This window comes from Octopus bimaculoides, chromosome 13, assembly GCF_046866305.1.
Source record: "Octopus bimaculoides isolate indiv1 chromosome 13, ASM4686630v1, whole genome shotgun sequence".
NCBI classification, from domain to species: Eukaryota; Metazoa; Mollusca; class Cephalopoda; order Octopoda; family Octopodidae; genus Octopus; species Octopus bimaculoides.
Window position 1 is genome coordinate 19,778,051 of NC_142940.1, and position 25,836 is coordinate 19,803,886.

The 25,836-nt window shown below is 35.4% G+C and overlaps 1 protein-coding gene across 1 annotated transcript; it reads left to right on the top strand.

Moving 5' to 3' along the window:
• The first annotated feature begins 23,324 nt into the window (after nt 1-23,324).
• LOC149132822 (uncharacterized) lies at nt 23,325-23,966 on the top strand. The gene has a single exon (XM_089362063.1). The coding sequence runs from the start codon at nt 23,325-23,327 to the stop codon at nt 23,964-23,966; it is 642 nt and encodes a 213-aa protein (XP_089218189.1).
• The last annotated feature ends 1,870 nt before the right edge of the window (nt 23,967-25,836 follow it).

Sequence of the window (25,836 nt, forward strand, 5' to 3'; positions counted from 1 at the left end):
TCTTTATACAATCTGACATAAGAGAATTACAGAAAACGTAGACAAACACATACAGACTACATACAGACACACCGCGGACACAAACACATACACAGACACGCAAACACATACACAGACACACAAACACGTACACACACACAAAATGTTTACAACTCCAGTAGTAGGTGAGTAAAATAAACTATAAAACTGGTGTTAGCGACGGAATGAATATTAATACGATGTGGCAAGATATGTCAAGTCGTTATATAGTTTTCACTTAACGGTTATATTCGGTCAATAGGTTCTTTGAGTAACTTAGTATGACACACACAACATATAGACGCAGAAGCTTCATATATACATATACGTACATCTCTCTCTCTCTCTCTCTCTCTCTCTCTCTATATATATATATATATATATATATATATATATATATATATATATATATATATATATATATATATCTGCCTATCTATCTATCTATTTATCTATCTATCGATCGATCGTTCTATCTATCTATCTATCTATTGATATAGACACACACACATACACACATATACTTTTCTATCTTTATATGTATCTTATCTTTATGTATATGTATTCATAAAATGATAGTTCTATACATATGTATAAGTCAAAATATTCATATCAGAACTAAACACTTAGATATGAATACTATTATACATGAAGGCATTTCTTCCTAAACACAACATCCTTATACTCAGGAAAGCGTGTGTGTGTGTGCGTGTGCATTTGTGTGTGTGTGTGCGTGTGTATGTGTTTGTGTGTGTGTGTGTGTGTGTGTGTGTGTGTGTGTGAGTGTGTGTGTGTGTATATGTTTTACAAACTGTAATGGAAAATAAAGAGTTAGGCTTCCTTATTTTCCATTACACTCCGTAACGGATGTTTAGAGATAACGTTTGTGTTTCTATAGGAAAATTTCATGTTATAAGTTCGGTGGCTAAAGTTACACACAGTGTGAATACAAGCATAAGGCTGGAGAATATATTTCATGCCATCTTTACACGTGTTTCAGTGACAATCACAAACGTTTACATAATAATAACAACCTTCTGCAATTTTTTATAAAATTCATCTCATAAGAAGTTGCAATAAGAAACGAAAATTCAAGTTTAATGATACAAAACATAAATATTCATTTCTCATAACAACCTCAGTTGAGTTGTCAGTTCATAAAAGACACCGTAATGTTAATTATTAGAACAAACCTTATAAGTACAAAATTTCAAACTATATTTTTATGTCTTATATACATGCATACATACACGTACATATATACATACATGCATACATACATACATACATATATATATGCATATATATATGTCATGTGCGTACATGTATGTATATATAATATATATATATATGTGCGTGTATGTATATTGTGTGTGTGTACGTGTGTGTGTGTGCGTGTGTGCGTGTGGTTTAGTGGAAGGGAGTGAGCTAATGTGCAGCGCGAACATATGATCACTATAAAGATACAAAGATAGATAGAGTCACGTCAGAAAATATAAAGTTCAAAACTTACTTGCAGGGATGAGGCGTGCGTTCGATCATGTAATACAAAATATTAATGAGTATGTGTATATATACATACAGGTATGTACATACCTACATCTACCTGTATATATAGATGCATATCTGGGTACAAGACATTGCAAACAAAACATAGACAAAATGATAAACAGAGTACAGAAAACACACAGGTCACATAGAGAATATTTCCTTCATCAGCTGCCACCATTCTAACACTGGCGTTTCGAAGAGTTAGGGCAGGACGCATCGTTAAAATGGCTCTTCCCACGGACGTCAAATTAAATTTGTACCATGGAGGAATGTAGTGGCGGACAGAAACCAAGAGAGGAAAACTCAACAGTAGAATGAAATGAACAAAAAGGGCTATACGGCCAGATGTGAAAAAATGTGCATTATATATATATATATATATATATATATATATATATACATATATATAGACGTAGATGAAATATGAGGTCTTAGTGGAAGCCGAAAACTGTAACTCGGAGTAACCACTGGTTTCTTGGAAAGAATTAGAATATTGTGTGACAGCGTGTATTTATGTGTGTATGGTATCCATAAATAGATTAATCTATACTGTGTACTGTATACTTGTGTCTATCTTTTCGACCAAATTCAGTGAAACTCAAATACTTATACAGATATCTTTACTGCCAGTGCATTATTATTGTTATGTTTCCGTTGTTGTTGTTGTTGTTGTTGTTGTTGCTGTAGTTGTTTTATGTTGTTGCTGTTTTTTTTTTTGTTTTATTGCTCTTGGTTTTATTGATGGTGTTGCTACGCATATAAATGGAACAAACAATTTTGTTTCCCATTGCAAGCTCTTATCTATTTCAATGATCTCTTTTTTCCTGATTTCTTCCATTTTCTTTTTTTTTTTTTTAGCCATTGTTTATATTTGTATATTTGTATGTATGCGCTTGTGTGCAAGTATGTTTGTGCGTATGTGTATGTGAATGCACTTGTTTGTGCGCATATGCGTGTCTCTATTGGCGGATGACCACTTCCCAATTCCTTGTGTTGTTTCTTCACTATCTCCCTCGCTTGCATACCACGTTCTGTTATTCTCTTTCTTTCTCTTTCTTTCCCTTACTCCCTCTCTTTCACTGCATCAGTTGATGAACTTATCAATCAATTGTTTTTTTTTCTGTGGTCACCACTCCCACGTCTTTTTTTTCATGACTGTCGCACTGCAAGGAATAATTCTTCACTGCTTTCTGTCTGCATGTCTGTTTCTCTCTCTCTCTCTCTCTCTCTCTCTCTCTCTCTCTCTCTCTCTCTCTCTCTCTCTCTCTCTCTCTCTCTCTCACTCTCTCTCTCTCTCTCTCTTTCTCTCTCTCTCTTTCCGTCATATCTACATATCTATTTTTCTTTGTGTTTCTTTCTTTTCTGGTGTCTTCTCTCTCACTCACCCCTCTACCTCTCTCTCCCCTCTATTCCTCTCAATTTGTTTTTGTTTCCATCCCTACTGTTTTCTTCTTTTATATCACTCTCTTTCAATTCTTTATATATTCTTATATTTTTATTGAAATAAGAATATTTTTTTCTGTGGCTACCACTCCCACCTTTTTCCTTCATGACTGTCGTACATCAAGGGACAATTTCTCACTGCTCTCGCCCTCTGTCTCTGTCTGTCTGTCTGTCTGTCTGTCTCTCACTTTCTCTCACTCCCGCCCTCTGTCTCTGTTTGTCTGTCTGTCTCTCACTTTCTCTCACTCCCGCCCTCTTACTCTCTCTCCTTCTTTAGCTTTCTGTCTTTGTCTCTCTATATCTCTACATATATATTTCTCTCTCTCTTTCTTTGAGTTTATTTCTTTCCCTTTGTCGTGTCTTCTTTCTCTTCCTCTCTCTCACTCTCTCTTTCTCTCTCTCTCTCTTTCTTTGAGTTTATTTCTTTCCCCTTGTCGTGTCTTCTTTCTCTTCCTCTCTTCTCTCTTTCTTTGAGTTTATTTCTTTCCCTTTGTTGTGTCTTCTTTCTCTTCCTCTCTCTCTCTTTCTTTGAGTTTATTTCTTTCCCCTTGTCGTATCTTCTTTCTCTTCCTCTCTCTCTCTCTCTCTCTCTCTTTCTCTCTCTCTCCTCTCTCTCTCTCTCTCTCTCTCTCTCTCTCTCTCTCTCTCTCTCTCTCTCTCTCTCTCTCTCTCTCTGTCCGTCTGTCTCTATTCCTCTCAGCTATTTCTTTTCCTTTCTGCTGTTTTCTTTCTGTATGTCATTGACTTTCGATTATTTCATTATTTTTTATTGAAATACGAACAACGAGGTAAAAAAAGTGAGTGAGGATGTGACGACGAGCGACAGAGGTAGGAGGGACAAGAAGAAAAAATAAAGAAAAATTGCACTAATTTCAGAGGATCAACAAACACTAACGTGACGTTAATGATATTCAGAACGGGATTAGAAACAAAGTCTTCTCATTTTAAATCAAAATTCGTATGAGAATCATGGAGTCAGTTCCTAGTCAAATATAACTGGGACGCAGTATCAAGATCCACCTTAAGCTGTATCACTCGCCTGTCATTTCCATTTACAATTCCTCACCTGGAGACGAAAATTTGGCTTCCCTATTTTTTTAATATTACATATTCTGTAATTTCTTTTTTAAAACAAACCATCTACAATCGTCGTTGAAGTTATTTTCATTTTGCTTAAACGTAAACATAATATATGTTGGCATGATATTTTTAACACAGTTAATTTTGTTCGCTATTACCAGACTACTGTAAATATGATTACGGTTTTATTAACAGATACCTCCATAGAACATTTAAACTACTCTTAATTAAAATACGACATTCAATGATTTATTAAATTCATCATCAAAACAAGTCAGTTGCAGTTAAATCATTCTCCTAACTGGTAAACACCAATCATTCTACAAAAAATGTAATCTTCGAAGAAACGAAGTCGCAATACAATTTGCATTCTCAGCTACATAGGTCAGTCTACATATTTCGACAGTGCTGATGAGTATTATTTTACATGCGTCTGATATACTGCGACTAATTTACATTTTCTTCCCATATTAGTCTTCATATAAACATGATGTGGATAGGGTCAAATGCGGCTGCGTGATTGAAAATTTCACATTCGGGGTATCTTATACGAGTATCTTCGTGTGTGTGTGTGTGTGTGTGTGTGTGTGTGTGTGTGTCTGTGTCTGTGTCTGTGTGTATCTGTGTGTGTCTATGTCTGTGTGTCTGTGTCGATGCCTGTGAGTGTGTGTATGTGTGCATGTGTGTGCATGTGTGCATGTGTGTGTATGTGTGCATGTGTGCATGTGTGTTTATGTGTGCATGTGTGTGTATGTGTGCGTACGTACATGTATGTGTGTGTACGTACATGTATGAGAGTGCATGGCCTAGTGGTTCGGGCGTTACACTCACAATTAGGAGATAGTGGGTTCAAATTACTGGACAGGGTGCTGCGTTGTGCTCTTGAGCAAAACACTTGATATTACGTTGCTCTGAGATCATTTTGCCACCCGATATTTGGTACATCATACACCCGTTCAAGCCGCGTCGATTTGGTGACGGGAATGAGCTAATGTACTGCACAAGCATTTGATCACAATGATCCAATCATTTGTGCGTGTCGTTCTGCAAGGAATTGCTGAAAATTCGTTTTCGGAGTACAAGGGAATACCATCCAATACTGTGTGTGCATATATAATATATGGAGATAGATAGTTATACATACATATAAATACGCGCGCGCACACACACACATATGTTATATATATATATATATATATGTTTTTCTCCTTGTCTCCGTATTCTTTCTGTTGAAGAGCGTAGCTCGAAACGTTAATGACTTTCCGTATTCCCGAGCGTCATACTAATACATCCTTTTGTTGTTTACACCACCTGTCCTCGTCTGTTGTTGTTTTTTCGTACATTCTCCCATATATATATATATATATATATATATATATATATATATATATATATATATATATATATATATATGGTGGGGGTATGCATGCATATACACACACATCCACCGCACTTCCATTAAGCTTTGGATATACCATGAATCTCTCAATTTCGATTGGTTCAAGGAACTGAACACCAGATCTTGACAAATTTTACATGCGTGTTTTGGATTACTATGTGATCATATTTTATCGCTTAATTATAGAGTATCTTTCTGCATACTTATCAATATCAATGTCATGACTGTAATTGCAAATGTGGCTTAATTACTCTTTAGTTAGTTCAGTTTAAATCAATCAATGATATATTTCAATACCATACAATTTAACATGAAAAACGCTTTTCTTATTTTTTTTTTTTTTTGACTGATCGCTTTGTAGCTTCCATGTCAAAGGTATTAGCTACAAAAACCAAATTGATTCACAAAGGAATCAAACCTACATCGTCGATTCGGCTAGCAGCTAACTTGAAGTTTCCTTTGTTGTACTCACAACTCATTACAACTAAAGTATTATGTTCTGGTACAGCAACGGCTGCAAAGCAAGATGTAAGCTTCCAATTAACTGATGCTGCCAGCCGTTTTACTTCATTAACTCAGGTAATCTTATTTCTCAGTTCAATATAAACCTGAACGGCAGGAATGTTCTACAAGCTCTCCCCGCTTCTCTTAATATGTTATTCTATGCAGAAGTAATTAATCACTTTGAATGTTAAGGAATCGTTATACTAATATTGCTAATGGCTGTTGAGAAAGTCATAAAGTTTTTCACCGCTTTTATTCTAAGATGTTTTGGCTGAGCCATTATATGGTAACAGTTGAAGCACTATGGCGATAAGCAAATATCGAACTACAGAGTATGTTTATATTCCCTTTCTCTATGCCTACGGTGAAGAACAGATAAACTTTTTAAAGAATTTCAAAAAGCTAAATGGAATAATTTCTACCAAGAGAGAGAGAGAAACAAGATTTTCAGAATTCAACAATACCACAATCATCACAACATAGATACAACAATGTATATGTTTTGCTTACTCCATTTTTCTGCTATATTGTTTGTTGGCACTCCATCACTTACGACGTCGAGGGTTCCAGTTGATCCGATCAACGGAACAGCCTGCTCGGGAAATTAACGTGCAAGTGACTGAGCACTCCACAGACACGTGTACCCTTAACGTAGTTCTCGGGGAGATTCACCGTGACACAGTGTGACAAGGCTGACCCTTTGAATTACAGGCACAACAGAAACAGGAAGTAAGAGTGAGAGAAAGTTGTGGTGAAAGAGTACAGCAGGGTTCACCACCATCCCCTGCCGGAATCTCGTGGAGCTTTAGGTGTTTTCGCTCAATAAGCACTCACAACGCCCGGTCTGGGAATCGAAACCGCGATCCTATGATCGCGAGTCCGCTGCCCTAACCACTGGACCATTGCGCCTCCACACTCCATTTTTCTACAAAAGGCGAAAGGCACATCGTATCTCACTACTTCAGTACATCAGGAGGTGGAAGGCGGTAGAATTAGCACTTCAAAAATTTAGCGCATAAATGAAACTATGACGAAAGAAGATGCCCTTTTTGCCTACTGATAAGCAAAATACCGTTGGACAGGATCTTGATAGCGTCGACTAGCCTGATAGCGACGAACAACCGCTGGGGAGGAACAGTGATAGCGACGACCAACCTACACTGCTTGGTGAGTGAGTTTATGACAGTCAAGGCAGGTATAATCTGCAAAACAAAGGAAAACGACTTATATAGCGGTTTTTAAGGAACTTTCCGACGCGGTGTATTTCCTTTAAGCCTGTGGTAACTGGGAATAGGCACGAGTTGTTTTGTGTCATCTTTGCCAAAAATTATATGTCCATTATTGCGAAAACTGTGATACAGGGAAATATGCATTTCCACCGCTATTAAAATACTTCAATGTAGGTCATAGAAGTCGGACTTCTGGGGTGTTGGTCAACGTTGCATTGTAATTGACAACGAATCACATGCGGCTGAGTCGATTAAATACAATCGATTCCTTTGTTTCCTTTCTAGAGAATATACGTAGTATGTGTATGACTGATAGCTGTAATCGTGATTTTCGGGTCTCCCACGTGACAGTATTCTCCGACACAATATCCCTTTAAGCGGTACAGTCATTAAGTGATTCAAAATTACATGAGAGAATGGTCATCGCAGAATTCAACGCAAAAAAGTATTTTGCGCAAAAAACAAATATCGCGTATGTAAGCATGCTTAAAAGCGATAAGGCAATAAAGAGCTTAGTCATTTACAAATGTTGTTTCTCTGGTTAAATACAAAATATCACTGACCAGTAGAACTATTCGACCATTTCTTCATTACCTTCTTATTAGCAAAATCTGATTGACAAAAAAATCTGTAAGGCCTGTATATATATATATAAATCTGTAAGGCCTGTATATCAATATATATATATATATATATATATATATATATATATATATATATTGATAGAAAGGACAACAAAAGAAAGAAAGAGACCTCGATATTATATAAATAGAGGAATTTATCTATAAAAATATGTGACACTTATTCGGTAGCCATGATAAACTCCGAGTTTCGGATGCCGGGGTGGGAACCCACGCCGCCATCTCTTCTGAAGAGATGGCGGCGTGGGTTCCCACCCCGGCATCCGATCCAAAACTCGGAGTTTTATCATGACCACCGAATAAGTGTCATATATATATATATATATATATATATATATATATATATATATATATCCCGAGCGTCATACTAATATATACTTTTGTTATTTACACCACCTGTCCTCGTCTGTTGTTATTATTTGTATATTCTCCCATATATATATATATATATATATATATATATATATACAACAACATAAAATGCTGCTTAGTGAGGTAGCAGTCATGCTGTCACGTATATTTAGCATTCAATCAAAACAAACTCCAAAATCTGTAATTTTCCAAATAATTTTACCAAGTCTGTCTTTTCGACGATTCGCAATTGAATTAACATTTCATGAACTGCGGACACTACTACACAGACATATTCATAGATATAGTCTTATATCCTTACACAACTGCATAAATACTTTAACACAGGATCAGTTAGAAAATCCAACGCACATATATTAAACGAGCTAGGAACATACATATATATATATATATATATATATATATATATATATAGTAATATGGACAAACACACAAACACCCACGCACATATACACGCACAAACACACACATATATACGTAGCTAGCTAGCTAGCTGGATAGATAGATAGATAGATAGATAGATAGATAGATAGATAGATAGATAGATAGATAGATAGATAGATAGATAGATGTACTCGCAGAATACTCGATGCTGTCTAAGAAATAAACAGTAAGTTATTGGTAAATTTTTAGGGAAGGAATCTTAGCAATTCTACATAAGTTTGTTCATTAAAAAACCTCATGTATGTACTTTCTAGCAAAGATTCACAGATTAAAACCGTTGCCTTTCACGAAATATACACAAACCATCTCCAGTTAAGGCTTCAAAGAAAAAAAATTCTTGTTTTTTTTCCACCTTCAACATTCACTCTAATTCTTTAACACATAATTCTAATGAACTTTAGCGCACAGCTCTGTCACTAATTTAATTGTCAATGGTGTGATGTGATGAAGGTGTCATATAACTGCGCGATACTTTTAAACAATTAGCATATAATTCAAAGGAGCGAGAGGGAGAATGTTGCAATAAAATCTGTCTATTAAATAAATGTAAAAATGGATAAGTTTGATGTGGCATGATGGATTTAATAGTCTGTAAAGAAATAAACGAATGATTGTTAGTAATGTAAATTTTACAATTTTAAATGGAAATATATTTTCAGGTTTAGACGCCTTGAATTTTAAAGAACTTGGCTGCCACAAATAAAAACTGCAACACATATAGCACGTGATGATTCTGAAAAGGAAATATCAATTTTGATAGTGAAACCAAGATGGACGCCAGTAATAAAAGCAACAATAGACTGATTGTAGAAAATGAAAGACGAGCAAGATTTAGTCGTTTTTTTTTCTTCTTCTAAGACACAATAATTTAAAATATAATTCAGACAAAGAGTGTATAAAAAAAACTCAGTAAGTGATGCTGAATTTAAATATATATAGTTCTGTGGATGCTGGTGTTTTTTGTTGTTTTTTTTTTTACATCCAGGACAAAGAGATTTTGAAACGAAAGCATGGATATGTTTTGAGGTAAAAACGAGATAATTGTGCAGATAATTGGAAGAAATTATGAAAAGGAACGTCCAGGTTTTGACACAGAATAATGAGCATTTTAAAACTGTATTTAAAAACTGAATAAATATACCAGCAGTTGGAGTAGACCCAAACAAAGATCATAGAAACTTCAGTCGAGATGTTGTATACCCGATTAGTGTGATTCTGGAAGTATGCAATCTTTTCTATCGTTTGAATCAGCTATAAACCTACTCACAAATACACACACACACACATATATATATATGTATATACATACATACATACATATATATATATATATATATATATATATATATATATATATATATATATATATATATATAAAGTGTAGTATATTGCCACTTAAGTGTGGCTGACCCCTAGGGTTGGATGTTACTGTTGCTTTTAGCCCCAGGAGGACATCTCCTCCAGCTGGCTTATCGACACACGACTGTGTCCTGTTTGCCAAGGGAAGTTATCCCTCTCACCTCGATCTGCAGCACGAACGTATCCGGATTCAGGGTTATTTCCCTTCGTCGGCGCCCGATAGCTGCTGACCTTGGCGAGAGAGACAAAAACCTGGCAATCTTATATCTTCTTTTCCAGTGAAATTCTTCACTGATATCGAAAAGGTGAAAACAAGCAATGTTAATTCTCTAAATGAAGTATTAACAGTAACTGCACGATAAAGTGTAGTATATTGCCACTTAAGTGTGGCTGACCCCTAGGGGTGGATGTTACTGTTGCTTTTAGCCCCAGGAGGACATCTCCTCCAGCTGGCTTATCGACACACGACTGTGTCCTGTTTGCCAATACACATATATCGTCAATAATTCGTATATCCGAATAAGAAGCATACTGCAAAACATTAAGCCAGTAATGTATTTTTTAGGAAGTTAAAAGCTATGGCTGGTCATAGAGTGACCCTTGGTTTCGTCAGATTCAAATCGCTGAAGGTGCATAACCTCTCTAGAGCCGGAGGAAGAAATACGTAACGGTCTGTTGGCTTTATGAACAAAAACTAATTGTCCGTGCTGCGGGACGGGGTTAGCGTGAGGGGTCATACCCCTTACATCGGCTCCGATTATAGTGATTTTCGAAGGAACTGTGATGGGACTATTCAACGAATGGGGAATTCCAAGTTTCAAGTATGAAACGATTTAGATCTAGGCATTGACTGAATATCTCTTTCTTAGTGTTTAAAAAGGCCCCTGACTCGAACGAGTTTTCTAGGATTCAAGGAGCTTCTATGATTCAAGGAGCTTCCACTTAATTATATTGGGATTCCTTCCTCTTTTAAGTGCAATACGTGGTTGGCCAGGGACGTGATGTTGCAACATTTCTCCCTAAACATGAAACCAACGGTATTTTTAACCACCTTCCCCACTGAAAACATTTTATATATATACGCGTTTATTTTATACCTGCAGATATATGTCTGGATTGTAATTGTGCTCGATTTCTAAACATGCTGGCTTTTTATGATCTCTAACAGTTGCATATTTGTATAGATTATGCATACTTTGGTGTGTTGTGATAAAAAAAAATAAATGATTGTTAGAAAAGTTGATGAATGTAAAGATTATCTTTTATTAATCAAAGTCTAAAGAGAATCCAAAAACGTTTTAAAACAATTGAACATGTAGCGGAGCTGTTTTACCATTAAGATTGCTGTTGAATGGGTGAATATAAGTAGTGAAAATTCCAAAGAGATTTCATCCTTTGATGTGTAGTTAATTTCCATCGACCTGATCGATTACCGGATCTATGGATTTTAATATTGCTGGAGAATATGTGATATTATGTGCCAGTCATAATTATAACTATGGACGTATTAGTCTTTATTGAAAAGCTGTTTGTACACACAATCGAGCATGAATTCGCATGCATACGGGAATAAAGCACATACTTACATGTGCGTAAGTATGTGTGTGTGTGCGTGTATGTTTGTGTGTGTGCGCGCGTGTGTGTGTGTGTGTGTGTGAGAGTATGTCTGTGCTTGTGTGTGTTTCATTTAATTTAGATATTTATCTCACACAGGACACGGAGTACTTCTTTGTTGATCCTACCTATAAAGAAATATTAAACTATATATGTGGGTGTGTGTTTACATGCATACATATATATCATATATATCTATGTATATGTATATATATATATATATATATATATATATATATATATATATATATATATATATATATATATATATATATATATCATATATATCTATGTATATGTATATATATATATATATATATATATATATATATATATATATATATATATATATATATATATATATATACGCGTTGTTTCTAAAAGGTAGTTAAAATATAGAATGGGGATATTGTTTCGTTTAGATGACAGAACAGTGATTAATCTGTCGGCAGAGAGAACGTGTAAACGCGAAACTTAAGTGACAGTCGGCCTCCAGCTTTAGACGAATGTTTGTAAGTATGTATGTATGTATGTATGTCATTGTTCAGTTTTATTTCAAGATTTCTTGAAATCTACAAAATTAAAAATATTGCATTTCTAAACCCTCAGAGAGAGTTATGCAGTAGCAGCACGATAAAGTGATGGCTTGTTGCCAACTTAATATGGAAAAGGAAGAATGCTATTTCTTTTTAGCACGAAGAAACATATGTATGCCAGAATCACCAACCTACTACATCTACACATTCAAAGAAGTCTACCAACAGCCCTTCAACAACATCACACTCTGATAAGCTCATTGACTACTACTAATTTCAGGCCACGACAGACAGAAGGGATGTTCTTGAAGCCTACGATTTTAACTTACAGAGACAATATTTACATAACGCCTACAACTAGATCACATAATGCAAGGAAAACTTGCATAAGAAAATACCTGCACTCCTGGAGAACTACGTTGCGTGGAAACAATTGTAGTGATTAAAAAATAAATGTCCAACCATACCCCATCTTGTTAACTCCATTTGTTTTGTCAGTTATATATTTCACATACGACAGATGCCCAAACGCAAACGGGGACGTACTACGAGATAGCGCAGGGTGAAATTTGAAGGTGGACGACCTTTATATTGTATTCTACTACGTTCTTAACAGAATATACCATAGCACACACACACACACACAGCACACATGTATATGTATATATATATATATATATATATATATATATGTATATATATATATATATATACATATATATATATATATACATACATATATATACATATATATATATATATACACATTATATTGTTATATTTGGGGTCGCTCATATTTTGCTGCCAATTAACTTCAAGCACTTTATACTCGTTGTTCACTTCAGCTTCATTATTATTCTTATTTTAGTGTCCTTTGTCTGAAATATTTCCTCACACACCGTTTGACCTCTTCAGCGATTGTCCTGCCCGCTTGTCTCCTGTTCTATTTAGTCCATTCTGTCTTTCTGTAGCATGTATCCTTATCTTCGCAAGCATTTGTGTCTGCATCTGTGCGTTTGTGTACGCGTGCGTACGCATGTGTGAGTGTGTGCGTATGTGTGTGTATGTATGTATGTGTGTGTGTGTGTGTGTGTGTGTGTGTGTGTGTGTGCGCGTGCCTATGTGTTTACTATGTGTGTTATATGTGTGTATATGGGTTTGCTTACTACACTGCTTTTAGCCGTATCTTTTATTTAGTTATTTTTTATTCGTTCATGTACTTATTTATTTTTTCCTTCCGTCTTTAGTATGTGTATGTGCGCCTTGTGTTCGTGTGTGTGGGTGCGCATGTGTACGTATATGTGTGAGGGCGTGAGTGTATGTGTGTGTGTGTGTGTGTGTGTGTGTGTGTGTGTGTGTGTGTGTGTGTTTGTGATTATGCATTAAGCTGCCTCCTTGTTTTAATTGGGCATATTGGCAGAATACTAACGACCTTCTCCTTCTTGAGCACCCGCCAGTGTTCACCTATTCTCTCACCAGTGCTACATACTGTCTCCTCAATGTATATTGCTGTCCTGCTTCTGTACCGCCCTAAGTACACAGTATACTATAGACAACATACTGTGCAGTTGTTATCCGTGTATGGGGCCTTATAAATGGATATTTTCAACAACTCAGGAGTTTTATTGAGGTTGCTGGCTTTTCTACTATTTTAATCCGTAGATTCATCTTATCTAAGATTTTCTTAAGGAAGTATATATATGTGTTCGCGCGCGCGTATCCATAAATATATTCTACTGTTTCATTAATAGTAAGACCAACAAAATGAACTTCATCCAATGGAATGAATATCATTTTTTATGTTCACAGTATGTAAATTCTGAGCATCTAATTGTTTCATGATGTTGAGGCACAATGGCAAGACAGTTTTATTTATCATGTCTTCTGTCTGCAAGCACTCCTTCATGATCCTACAAATAATACTATCCACTGGCTGGTATTATTTGACTTGTATGATTGAACGCCACGCATCCATTTCCAAGTAAGTTTATCTCAATAATTTCGATGAGACTCTATCTTGCACTGTTCTCGTTCCCTCTCCCCTTCGTTTCCTCTCTTTTCCTTTCTCTAATTCCTTTTATCTCCCCTTCTCCTCCTTTCGTTTTTTTTTCTCTCATCTTTTCTTTAATTCTTTTCCTCTCCCCCTTCGCCGTTTTCTATATGTCTCTCTCTCTCTCTCTTTCTCACTCTCCCTCCTTTACTCTCGCGTTGCTCACACGTGACCATCGGCCATATTTCTTTTCCTAACTTGAGCTTCTTTCTTTCCTTTCGATCTGCCACACAGACCAGACGCATTCTTGTCCGTCTCCTCTCCTATCTTTTCTCCTGTCAAAACGTGTTCCTCCAGCGTCCGCCATCGGACCTCATTATGGCTTGGCAACCCTCACTGTTTGTTTTCACTGTTTGTTTTTTATCGCTTGATCTTTGGCCGCTACCATTAGGCTCTGTATTTCTTTTTAATTACCCATTTTTTAAACCAAACCCAGGATTTTGTTCCACATACATCTTCAGTGGATCTCCACACTTGGCCATGGAAAGGTTTCCCTTCGATCTGTCTGACGTACTCTCTTTGTATTTCATTCTTGTCCTTTTTTCATATTACGTGCTTCATCACATGTTCTTTATTCACTGTCTTTAGTAGTTTCTCTATGCTGCTCTGTAAGTACTCTACTAGGCTTTTTCTTTTCATCCGTACACATTCTTCTACTGTTCTTAAACCTCTTCCACCCTGGTTTCTCCTCAAGTATAGTCAGCCAACATCAGCTTTCGGATGGTGGGCTCTATACATTGTCAACAACTTTCTAGTTTTTCTGTCAGGTATTATTATTATCATTATTATCAAGGCGGCGAGCTAGCAGGATTGTTTAGCACGCCGGGCGAAATGCTTAGCTGTATTTCGTTTGCCGCTACGTTCTGAGTTCAAATTCCGCCGAGTTCGACTTTACCGTTCATCCTTTCGGGGTTGATAAATCAAGTACCAGTTGGGTTCTGGGATCGATATGATTGACTGTCCCCCTCCCCACATAATCAGAGCCTTGTGCCTCTAGTAGAAAGGATTATCATCATCATCATCATCATCATCATCATCATCATCATCATCATCATCATCATCATCATGCAAGCAATGGATAAAATAAAGTACCTGCCAATTACTGGAAACTGCAATGGCGACCGCACGTGAAATTGAAACAACCTTTATTATTATTTTTACTTCAGGTAAGTCATGTGTGCTGTCTAAAACTGTTCCATATTCACCCGATTTGAGATTTATTCACACCGTTTATTGTGCATTTGAGGTTGCGGAGCAACCTATCAAGAGATAGGCCTGCAGAAACTCCGTTTCATTATCTGATCCATTTTCAAGGACAAATTTGAGTTCATATTTATCTATTTAGACATCTATTTGATATATATTTATGAGTATTTTTTAATATACTGGATGTAACTAGAGGGTTTACTGCATTTTTTCATGTTTTATTATTCATTGTGTATTATACATGTATGTATACACACACTCACACACATATATATATATGCATATATGTGTGTGTATTATATATATATATATATATATATATATATATATATATATATATATATATATATATATATATATATACATGCATACATACATACATACGTACATATACATTATATTATATTATATTATATTATATTATATTATATATGGGATCGGATTTCTATTAGTGCTGGGATAACTTAAATTATGATGCTTTTGATATTGATGCCAAAGTAGAATTTTCTTCTTTTTGTTTCGAATATGGGATCAAAGCATGAAGGTCTCAATGTCAGAATTTTATATAATTTTTGGTAATTGATTTGCTATTTCGGGTCCCTAATGCCTACATTTCAGGGAATTAATATTTTCCCCTTTCTAGCAAGAAGTAAGGTTTCGATATTGATTTTATTTTAGTAAAATATTGAACGCTGTTGCTATCACGTTATGCGTACTTGTTGCATATTCAAAGTCGTGATACTTCGGCTAAATTCATTTAATATGCTACATCAAGCTTGCGGTTTTATTGTCCGCTTTCCTTTTATTATCCATTGTGTACTTTTATTGTATTGCATACGCACGTGCACACGCCTACATACATACATGCATATTGTGACGGTGGAACTTGAATTAGAAAAAGCTACCAATGATAATAATAGCGCATAGATACTGGATTGAAATCCTGGGAGATAGAACAAGTCGAAAGCTGTCCGTAGGATTAATGACGTAAACATAATCATATATATATGTGTGTGTGAGTGTGTGTGTGTGTGTGTGTGTGTGTGTGTGCGTGTGTGTGTGCGTGCGGGGGTATATATTTATACACGTATTCATGTACATACCCATATACTGGATACTTATATGGATGTATACATATCTCATATATGGATATATATATATGGATATATGAATTTCCTAATAAGACTGGATTATTTTTATTGGTATTCGCGTAATTTAGACTGTGAGGTTTTCTCATGATGCTACAGCAGAATTTAACTCTTTGATTTTCAAATACAGGATCAAAGCATTTGTCTTGTATATTTTGGCTGGACTATATTTTTGACCTTTCCCCGTGTTTCTAACCCGATTCCCTATTAATATTCTATTTTCTTAATATTATATTCTATATTAGTCTTACTTTGCTTTCGTAATACTCTCTTTCTCTTTTATTTTGCCGAGTAAGAATTGGTTTATTTCATGTGTTTTGTCTATCTACATTGCATGGTTTTGTGCTTCTGTGTTTCTGGTGCGCTTGAGAAAAATTACTTTACTCCATTAGGATTGAATCCATTTTAACTTCATACTACTATGAAGCAAATACTGCTTGTGTTTGCTTCCATGGAAATAATTTCTTTGAGAGTCCGATGTATTTCGTTATTATCTTTTTTTTCCACTGTGTTTCTTTATTCAACGTCTCAGAATGCATTTCTGTTATTAAATGTTAATTGATTTTGTTAAGGTCAGTTATGATTTACTCGTGTTTTTGTTTTTTTGGATTTTCCTCGTTGAATTTGCATATTCGGTTTTTTGTTGTTGTTGTCGTTGCTATTTTCTCCCTCGGCGTTACTTGTGCAAACATGTGACCAAAGGCATTCTGTCTGTGACCATCTTATCTTTTAGGAGTATGCAGCACGTTTTTAGTCAATGTAACCATTGAATAAAAAAAATATGATTTCAGGAGATCTTTAGCAGTTTGATCGATCATGAAGTAATTCTTTTTTTCCGTCTCGTTATTGATTCTGTTGTTTTACATAGGATAAAGAGCATGTATTTGTTGCGACTGGGTATTTGAACGGTTGCTTCTGGGGAGACTTGTTGACGTCAGGTTTTGTTGCATTTTTACCAGCTCATTACGTTCTGACTTCAAATTACCCCTTGGTTGAATTTACTTTTCATCCTTTCGGAATCGCTACGTTCCTGTCATGTACTGGGGTAGATGTAATAATTTGCCCTTTACATCAAAATGTCTGACCTTGTGCCAAAATTAGAAAGAATTATTGTCAGTTTTAATAAGGTGGGTTGGTTGAATCGTTAGCGCGTCTAACAAAATGCTGAGCGACATATCTTCTAGCTTATTCCGTTCCGGGGTCAAATTCGTCGAAGTCGACTTTGCAGAGACGATAACATAAGAACTAGTTAAGTACTTGGGTCGTTGCAATCGACTAACCGTTCTCTTCAAAATTGTTGGTCTTGTACCAAAATTAGAAAGAATTATTATCTTCTGTTCATCAGACTTTTACCGGTATCTAGTGTATTGTAATGACTTGTCTTTTTCAAATGAGAACAGTTTTGTTTCGTTTTATGTTTTATGTTTTGAGAGTTTATTACGCATATTTGCGATATTTTCTCTTGGGCTTTGTTACTGCTGAGTTTGTTCTTCATATATTAATGGTTTATGGAACCGAATTCTTGTTGTTTGTAAATATTAGTTGGTATTTTGCTCATTTTCTATTTCTGCTGATAACATATTTTTACTGTTAATTACACACTTAACTATATTTGTTTCCACTACAGTTCAGTCATGTTCTTCTTTTCTTCCCCCAGATCTCAAACGCTTTATTTTTTTAACCATTTACTATGGTTGTGTGAGCTAGATATAACGTAAGTGATAGTAAGTGTTTAACTCTTCGAGGTATTGTTCTTTAGTGCATCGTGTCTTAGAAGTTTTAATTTAATTTTAATAGACACTTACTATGTTAAACGAAACATATTTTTTTATTATTTCACTTTAATTTGTTTTTATTTTATTTATTCATTTAGTCTTTGTCGAGGGTTAATCTAGTGAAAGGATGCTGGGTTTTATGCTGATGTAACACGCGCCTTGTTGTTTGGCAGTATTAGATTTACACTTTTGTGTTTCTCAAATGCTTTGGGCCAGCAGGTATTTTTTATTGCAGACTATTTTGTTGTTCAGGTTTACAGTTATATATAACATTGGTTTGCTTTGAAGTTCGTTCACTGTTTTACTTGTGCTCTGTTAGTATTTGTTACTGTTGTTCTTGTTTAACTCCGAGCCAACTTTTCTGACGAAGATCTGTGATCAAATATGTTGTAGTCATGACGACGCCGACTAGGATTCTTTTTTTCAGACTGCGTACCTCAGGCTACAATATCCACTGTTTTCTATCTTATTTTTTCAATATTGAATTAATTGTTTTGCTTCAAAAATTTGGGCCACCAAGTTAAATATTTACTTAGATTATTCTTCCTACTGTTTGTTGCGGGTCTCCGAAAACGTTCATCAATATCAACATTTGTTCGGCCATCTTGGAAACGTTTGAACCACTCGTACACTTGTGTGCAACTCATACATTCCTCTCCATACACTTTCTGCAACTTCGTGTAGGCCTCTGAGCAGGTATCGCCATGACAACTTTCTCTGTCATAGTCATTGTGACGATCACATGCTACACACGTTCCTTCCAAGCACTGTTGTAAACAACGGAAGAGACCTAGAATGTTAAAACGTTGTGCACATGCACAGCAGAGTTCAAGGTTAATTTTTGCCAAGCGGCTTCACTCTGCGTGTTTTAGCTTTGTTACTATGGCAACAGTCCGGATACTTATTGAACAGATCTCGTATATATATACATACATAACGTTTATCTCTCTCTCTCTTTCTCTCTCTCTCTCTCTCTCTCTCTCTCTCTATATATATATATATATATATATATATATATATATATATATATGGGAGAATTCACAGTCTGACATTCTCTGGGATTGCAATCCCTCCAGATCTACTGTATTTAATTAGGATTGCATTTAGTTTTGCATGCTCATAGCATAGGGCTTGAAACTTTTTAGCATGAAACGGCTTGCTGTTCTTCTTAGCCCACTTGTATATTTCATCTAACTCATCTTGCAGGTGCATAGAGCCTTCAGGGTTCTGTATCATCAGTGAGACTGTTGTATCATCTGCATAGCTTCTGAATGTGGCCCTCTGTGTGGCTGGGAGCATATTTGAGACGGTCATTATTAACACTAGTGATCCCAGAACAGTGCCTTTCGGAACACCACTCACTATTTGCGTGTCATTTGAGGTGGCCCCATTGGCTACTACTACTTGACTTCTATCTTTCAGAAAGTCATGCAGCCGCTATCCCAATTTCCCGACTATGTTGAGATCGCGCAGTTTGTGAAATATCATTCCATGATCGACTTTATCGAAAGCTTTTGCCAAGTCGAGATACATCACATCCACATTTGAGTATTTGAGTCATAGTGTTGTAAGAGCTGAGTCAGGCAGTTTCTTCCTGGTCAGAAAAAAATATATATGGACATATCCATACATACATGCACGCATTTGCCTACTCATATATGCATACAAACATACATACATGCATACACACATACATATATAACATACATACATACATATATATATATATATATATATATATATATATATATATATATATATATATATATATATATATATGTGTATATATATATATACATATATATATATACATATATATATATATATATATATATATATATATATATATATATATATATATATATATATAGTTATCGCCAAGCCAACATGGCAGTCCCAAAATTAGGACGAAAGCTGCCGTGAATTAGCTCCAAGAAGCCATCGCCTCTAGCTAGCTATGTGACACACGAAACCTGTGTCCTTTATAACCTTCGAACAGGGTAGGTCAGCAGTGTCCCCCTGCTGGTTTGGCATCTGCAGACTAGTTTCTGTATTCAGAAAATGGCAGTAAAAGTTGACGAAGTGTAAATAACTCACATGTTAGGTGCTTGTCTTCGGCTGTATTTATTTCCTTCATTTAGATTGTCTATAGTGCTAGCCAAAAAGCCGTTTCTGCATTGACAAGGGGCAACACCCTGAAACTAGTCTGCAGATGCCAAACCAGCAGGGGGACACTGCTGACCTACCCTGTTCGAAGGTTATAAAGGACACAGGTTTCGTGTGTCACATAGCTAGCTAGAGGCGATGGCTTCTTGGAGCTAATTCACGGCAGCTTTCGTCCTAATTTTGGGACTGCCATGTTGGCTTGGCGATAACTATTAATTTCCAGTACCGCTGCCGTAGTCTCCTTTAGAGAGACTTAGAAATATTAATAACTCTATATATATATATATATATATATATATATATATATATATGTATATATGTAGCCGTATCTGATGTTTCAGAAATTGGCAGTAAAAGTTGACGAAGTGTAAATAACTCACATGTTAGGTGCTTGTCTTCGGCTGTATTTATTTCCTTCATTTAGATTGTCTATAGTGCTAGCCAAACAATAAAGAGAGGGCTGTCATACAGAAAGTTCAAATGTCTAGAGTTGAACTACTAGGAATTAATATCGATATTATCGACGTGACTTTCCTTTAAAAAATGATTTTTAATGAGTTGTTCTCTTTGCTGGTCACCTTTAGAAGCTATGTATCTAACCTTGTAACTTACCTGATCAAAGCGTTCGCTGATAGAAAAGATTATTGCATTGTCAACCGCAGAATATACAAGTCTGTAATGGTCTCAAATTTTCTATGGAAATGTATGTTCACCAATTCCCATTTTAATTTTTCTAGAGATATTTCACTTCCATAGTAATACGACCTCTGAAACGAAATGTTGGCTTGCAGTCTTTCATACAAATCATCTTAGAGGTTATCGAATGAATCTTTATTCCTTATATCTTTCAATACTTGTTTAGTAATTTCAGCCAGCCTTTCTCAATCTGTTGATGACATTTTAGATACACTCAGAAGCTTTTATAAATTGTCTGTGAATATAAGAACTGATCGAGATATAGTATGAAGAATAAATTAAACATTTTCATTTGAGACTTGCATCCAATTATACAGTACCAAATATTAGCATCCAATTATAGTTGAACATTCTTACCAAAACTTGAACTGGAGTGAATAATTATCAAGAATTCGTCAAAAGCAAGTAATGAGTAGAGCGTCTATCTAACTCTACTTAAATATACATTATCACCAGAAGTCAATTTTCTTTCAGATACTTATGTGCATTTTTTTCGACACTTTATTAGAGTATCAATATAATTTGTATGACGTATCATAGCAAACATTATCTTACTTTGTATTATGAACTTTTGACTTTGATGTGTGCCTGATAATGTATTACTAAGGCCTTCGGTTGCTTGTTGTTCTTCTAAACGTTCCTTTACTCCAGTATTTCCCCAAGCATGCTACTCGGTTTGGCTTTCCTCTACATTAGCATAAGTGTAGTCGCAATCTTTTGAGTGCATCTATGATAATTGAAAATAATTTTTTATATCTAATGAATGATAAAAACCAAGAAATTACTCATTGGCCGATTGCTGACCCGAAGATCACTTAATCTAAGTTGTTTTTGTTGGATGTCTCGGTATATTAGTCACTGATAATTGAAAAAGTTTTATCGATCTAACCAACTAAATCTTTCAGTTATTGTAGAACAGAGCTCAGTTTGCATTGGGTGACTCACGTATCTATCTGTAAGAATTTTGTTGTACTACTCCAGAATATGATCAGGAATAGATTCTCTTCGCAGTCGGACACGGTTAAAGAAAGTTAGATTATTCTTCATTGTTGTCTTTGCCTCCAAAGGAAATTTAGGACTTGTCTGCATTTATTTTCTTACAGTTTCATCGAACAATTCTTCAGCGTTATTACATTACAGAATCTACAGTTTTAATTCGATGGTAGGGGCAGTGATTTTCAGGAGGGCCAATAAATCTCAAAACGCTGACAAGTTATTACAATCATTTCGTTTTGTTTTTACAAGTAAAAAATCTTTCAGGTAAAAAGATATTTTATTTAACACCATCTTGTACATTTGAATTTTCTTTTGCCTAGGAAAAAACATTATCCATGACTGTGGAAATCAAAGCCATTGAACCAAGTTGGTTGAAAAGATCACTTCTAGTAGTTAGGTGCTCTTTCAGAAAAATTGAAATTGATATCTTGATTTATTTTAGAAGTAGAATCAAGTCTGAGAGCTGATTCAGTGGCCTGGTATACTGATGTTTAATCAACATTTCTAATCAAGACAATGAAGAAAAAAATACTAACAGAAACGATTTTTCGAGAAATAACTGGTTACATGTGTATTTATTGGGTGCGGTTTGTTTCAGTAGCTGGTCAGCAGGAACCATAAAGATATTATCAGTCTTGAATGAAAAATATCTCGCATTGAACGATTATTAAATACACTTCATATCAAGAGAGTTTCCCACTAGACGTTCGGTATTTTGCGAAGGGAAAAGAAAGAGAGCGAAAGTTGGTGATAGAAGAGCGACGTTGTCACACAAGGTAAGTGAATAAGACATAGAAATATATTAATTATTAACCCACGTTGCACGAGAGATAATATTTACTTTTAGCTGTTCATATATACGTGTGTGTGAGGGTGTGTGTGGAGGGGGTGTAAGTGTGTGTCATTAATCATTTATCTTTAACTTGTTTCAGTCATTAAACTACGGCGACGCTGGGGCATCTCCTTGAAGAATTTTAGTCAAATGAATCTACCCCAGTACTTTGGATACTTTAAAAACCTGGTACTTATTCTACCGTTCTCTATTCCCAACCGCTAAGTTACGGGGACGTAAACACACCGACACCGGTGGTTAAGTGATGGTGGGTGGCAAACACAGATGCAGAGATACATACATGCTGGTTTCATTTGATGTAGGGAACTTGTATACTAATATCCCACACAACTATGATTTAAAAGCAATTACCTTCTGGCTTGAAAAAGACCCTGAAGAAATCTCAGGACGCATCAGCCGTAATTTCATAATAGCAGCTCTAAAATTCATCTTTCTCAACAACTATTTCATGTTTGATACAGTCCACTACCGGAAAAAATGTGGAATTGCAATGGGCACCCGAGCTGCCCCAGTGATTTCAAACCTTGTAATGGGTTACCTAGAGCTCAAAATATACCACTCATCACTCCAAAAACATGGTACCTCATTCCATTGCTACCTAAAGGAGAACTGGAAGAGATACTTAGATGATTGTTCTATACTTTGGAACGACAGTATGGACAAACTCATCGATTTTAAAACAATGCTCAACAATATCAACAGCAACATACCATTCACCATGAAATATAGCAATAAACAACTCCCTTTTCTTGACATCCTAATCAAAATAGTCTATAACCGCATTGAAACAGACATCTTCTATAAGCCCACAGATTCCAAACAATACCTATTATTCAATTTGTGCCACCCAAAACATATAAAAAGCAAAATATTCCTTATAATCTAGCAAAAAGAATCTGTACCATTGTCTCGGACTCCAATATTCTTGAACAAAGACTCCTTGAACTCAAATCTATATTAATCAAAAGACATTACCCAATACCATTAATAAATGAAAGAATTAAACGAGCAAAATTAATCTACATCCAAACTTTATGGAAAGCCCACCGAAATACCACACCAGACTTCAAAATACTCCCATACATCTTCACACACACAATCCTAAGAACAATGAGGCCTTCAACATCATCACCCAAAATCTTCCCATTCTCACAAAGGATAAAACAATGAAAAAAATTCTAGACTCATATAAAATTATAAAGAGAATAATACAACCAAAATCATTGAAAAAATATTAACCAGTGCAAGACTATATCCATCAACAACAGAACCAGTGAAAAAATGTGAATGACTTAACTGTGGAACATGCCCCCACATTTTGGAGAGCAAAGAGTTTCACTTTAAACAAGGAGGTATTTTTAAAGTAAAATCAAATTTCACCTTTGCTTCCCAAAACGTAATGTATGCCATGACATGCCTAGGATGTGGTAGTAACAATGTAGGACAAACTGGATTATCGTTACGCCGAAGAACAACTCTTCATAGAGAACAAATCCGCTACCCATAATACAGACAGTTACAAGTCAGTAAACATATAAAAAGATGTGCTAAGAATATTATACCTAGCTTCCTGATATTCCCTTTTTACCAATGTTCACAGAACACCTCAGTGCAGCAAAGACTAAATAAAGAGGCATTCTTCATCAATAAATATCATCCATAACTCAACATGAACACACAATCCAACACAGGACACTACTGCTTCAATAATTCCAACACCCTTACCCTCCAGTATTATCTCCTTTCTCTACCCCAATTATATCACATCCATAACTGCTTACCTACTTTGCATCTAATTCTCTCTACCAGAGATTATTAGACCTGATACTGTTTTGACGCCGTTTTAGTCAAAGAAAGATGAACGGCGCTTGGTCGCGAAACTGGTATTTTTATTTTGAAATTTTTAAAAAACAACAATAATGACTCATTACCCAACCTAATTCAACTAATTGTATGTATTTAAATTTTTCCTTGTACATAAAAAGTTTTTAATTTTTATACTTGATGTGCATTTTCATTTTTTGTCTTTTCTATCTATTTACACCACGTGTAACCTCCTCAAATCCACTTTCTATTATACATATATATATATATATATATATATACATAACGGGCTTCTTTCAGACTACCGAATCCTTTCACAAGACTTTAGTCGGCCCAAGTCTATAGTAGAAGCCATTTGTCCAAAGTGCCATGCAGTGGGACTGACCTGGAACGTTGTAGTTAAGAAGTAAACTTCTTGCCACATGGACACACCTGCGCATCTGTGTGTGTGTGTGTGTGTGTGTGTGTGTGTGTGTGTGTGTGTGTGTGTGTGTGTGTGCATGTGTATATTATTTAGTATCCGCTTGAATCAGCTCCATACAACTTAAAGATTCGTAGGATCATAGAACAAACCTATATAGTCAGGTATCAAGATGCCTGGCGAGTTATTTTCGTTCCACAAGAATGGAACTGAATAAAACTGTTATTGAATAATATATGTAACTCCTACAAAACTACAAAATGTTTTGAGAGCCACTTCTATTTTCTGTAACCAACAAGAGGCAACTACAGTGGCATAATTAATCTTAAAATTTATCGACTCCAGAATTTGTTCTGCAGAGATAAGATGAGAAAGTGTGAAGACATCACTAGTTGTCACTTAGCGTGATAAAAAAGATATCAGACATTTTTTCAAGCATACAAGTTAAATTTTATGTCAAATTAATTCCTAATTTTTAAAAGTATTCTCCCATTCTCTTCAGATTCGCTAA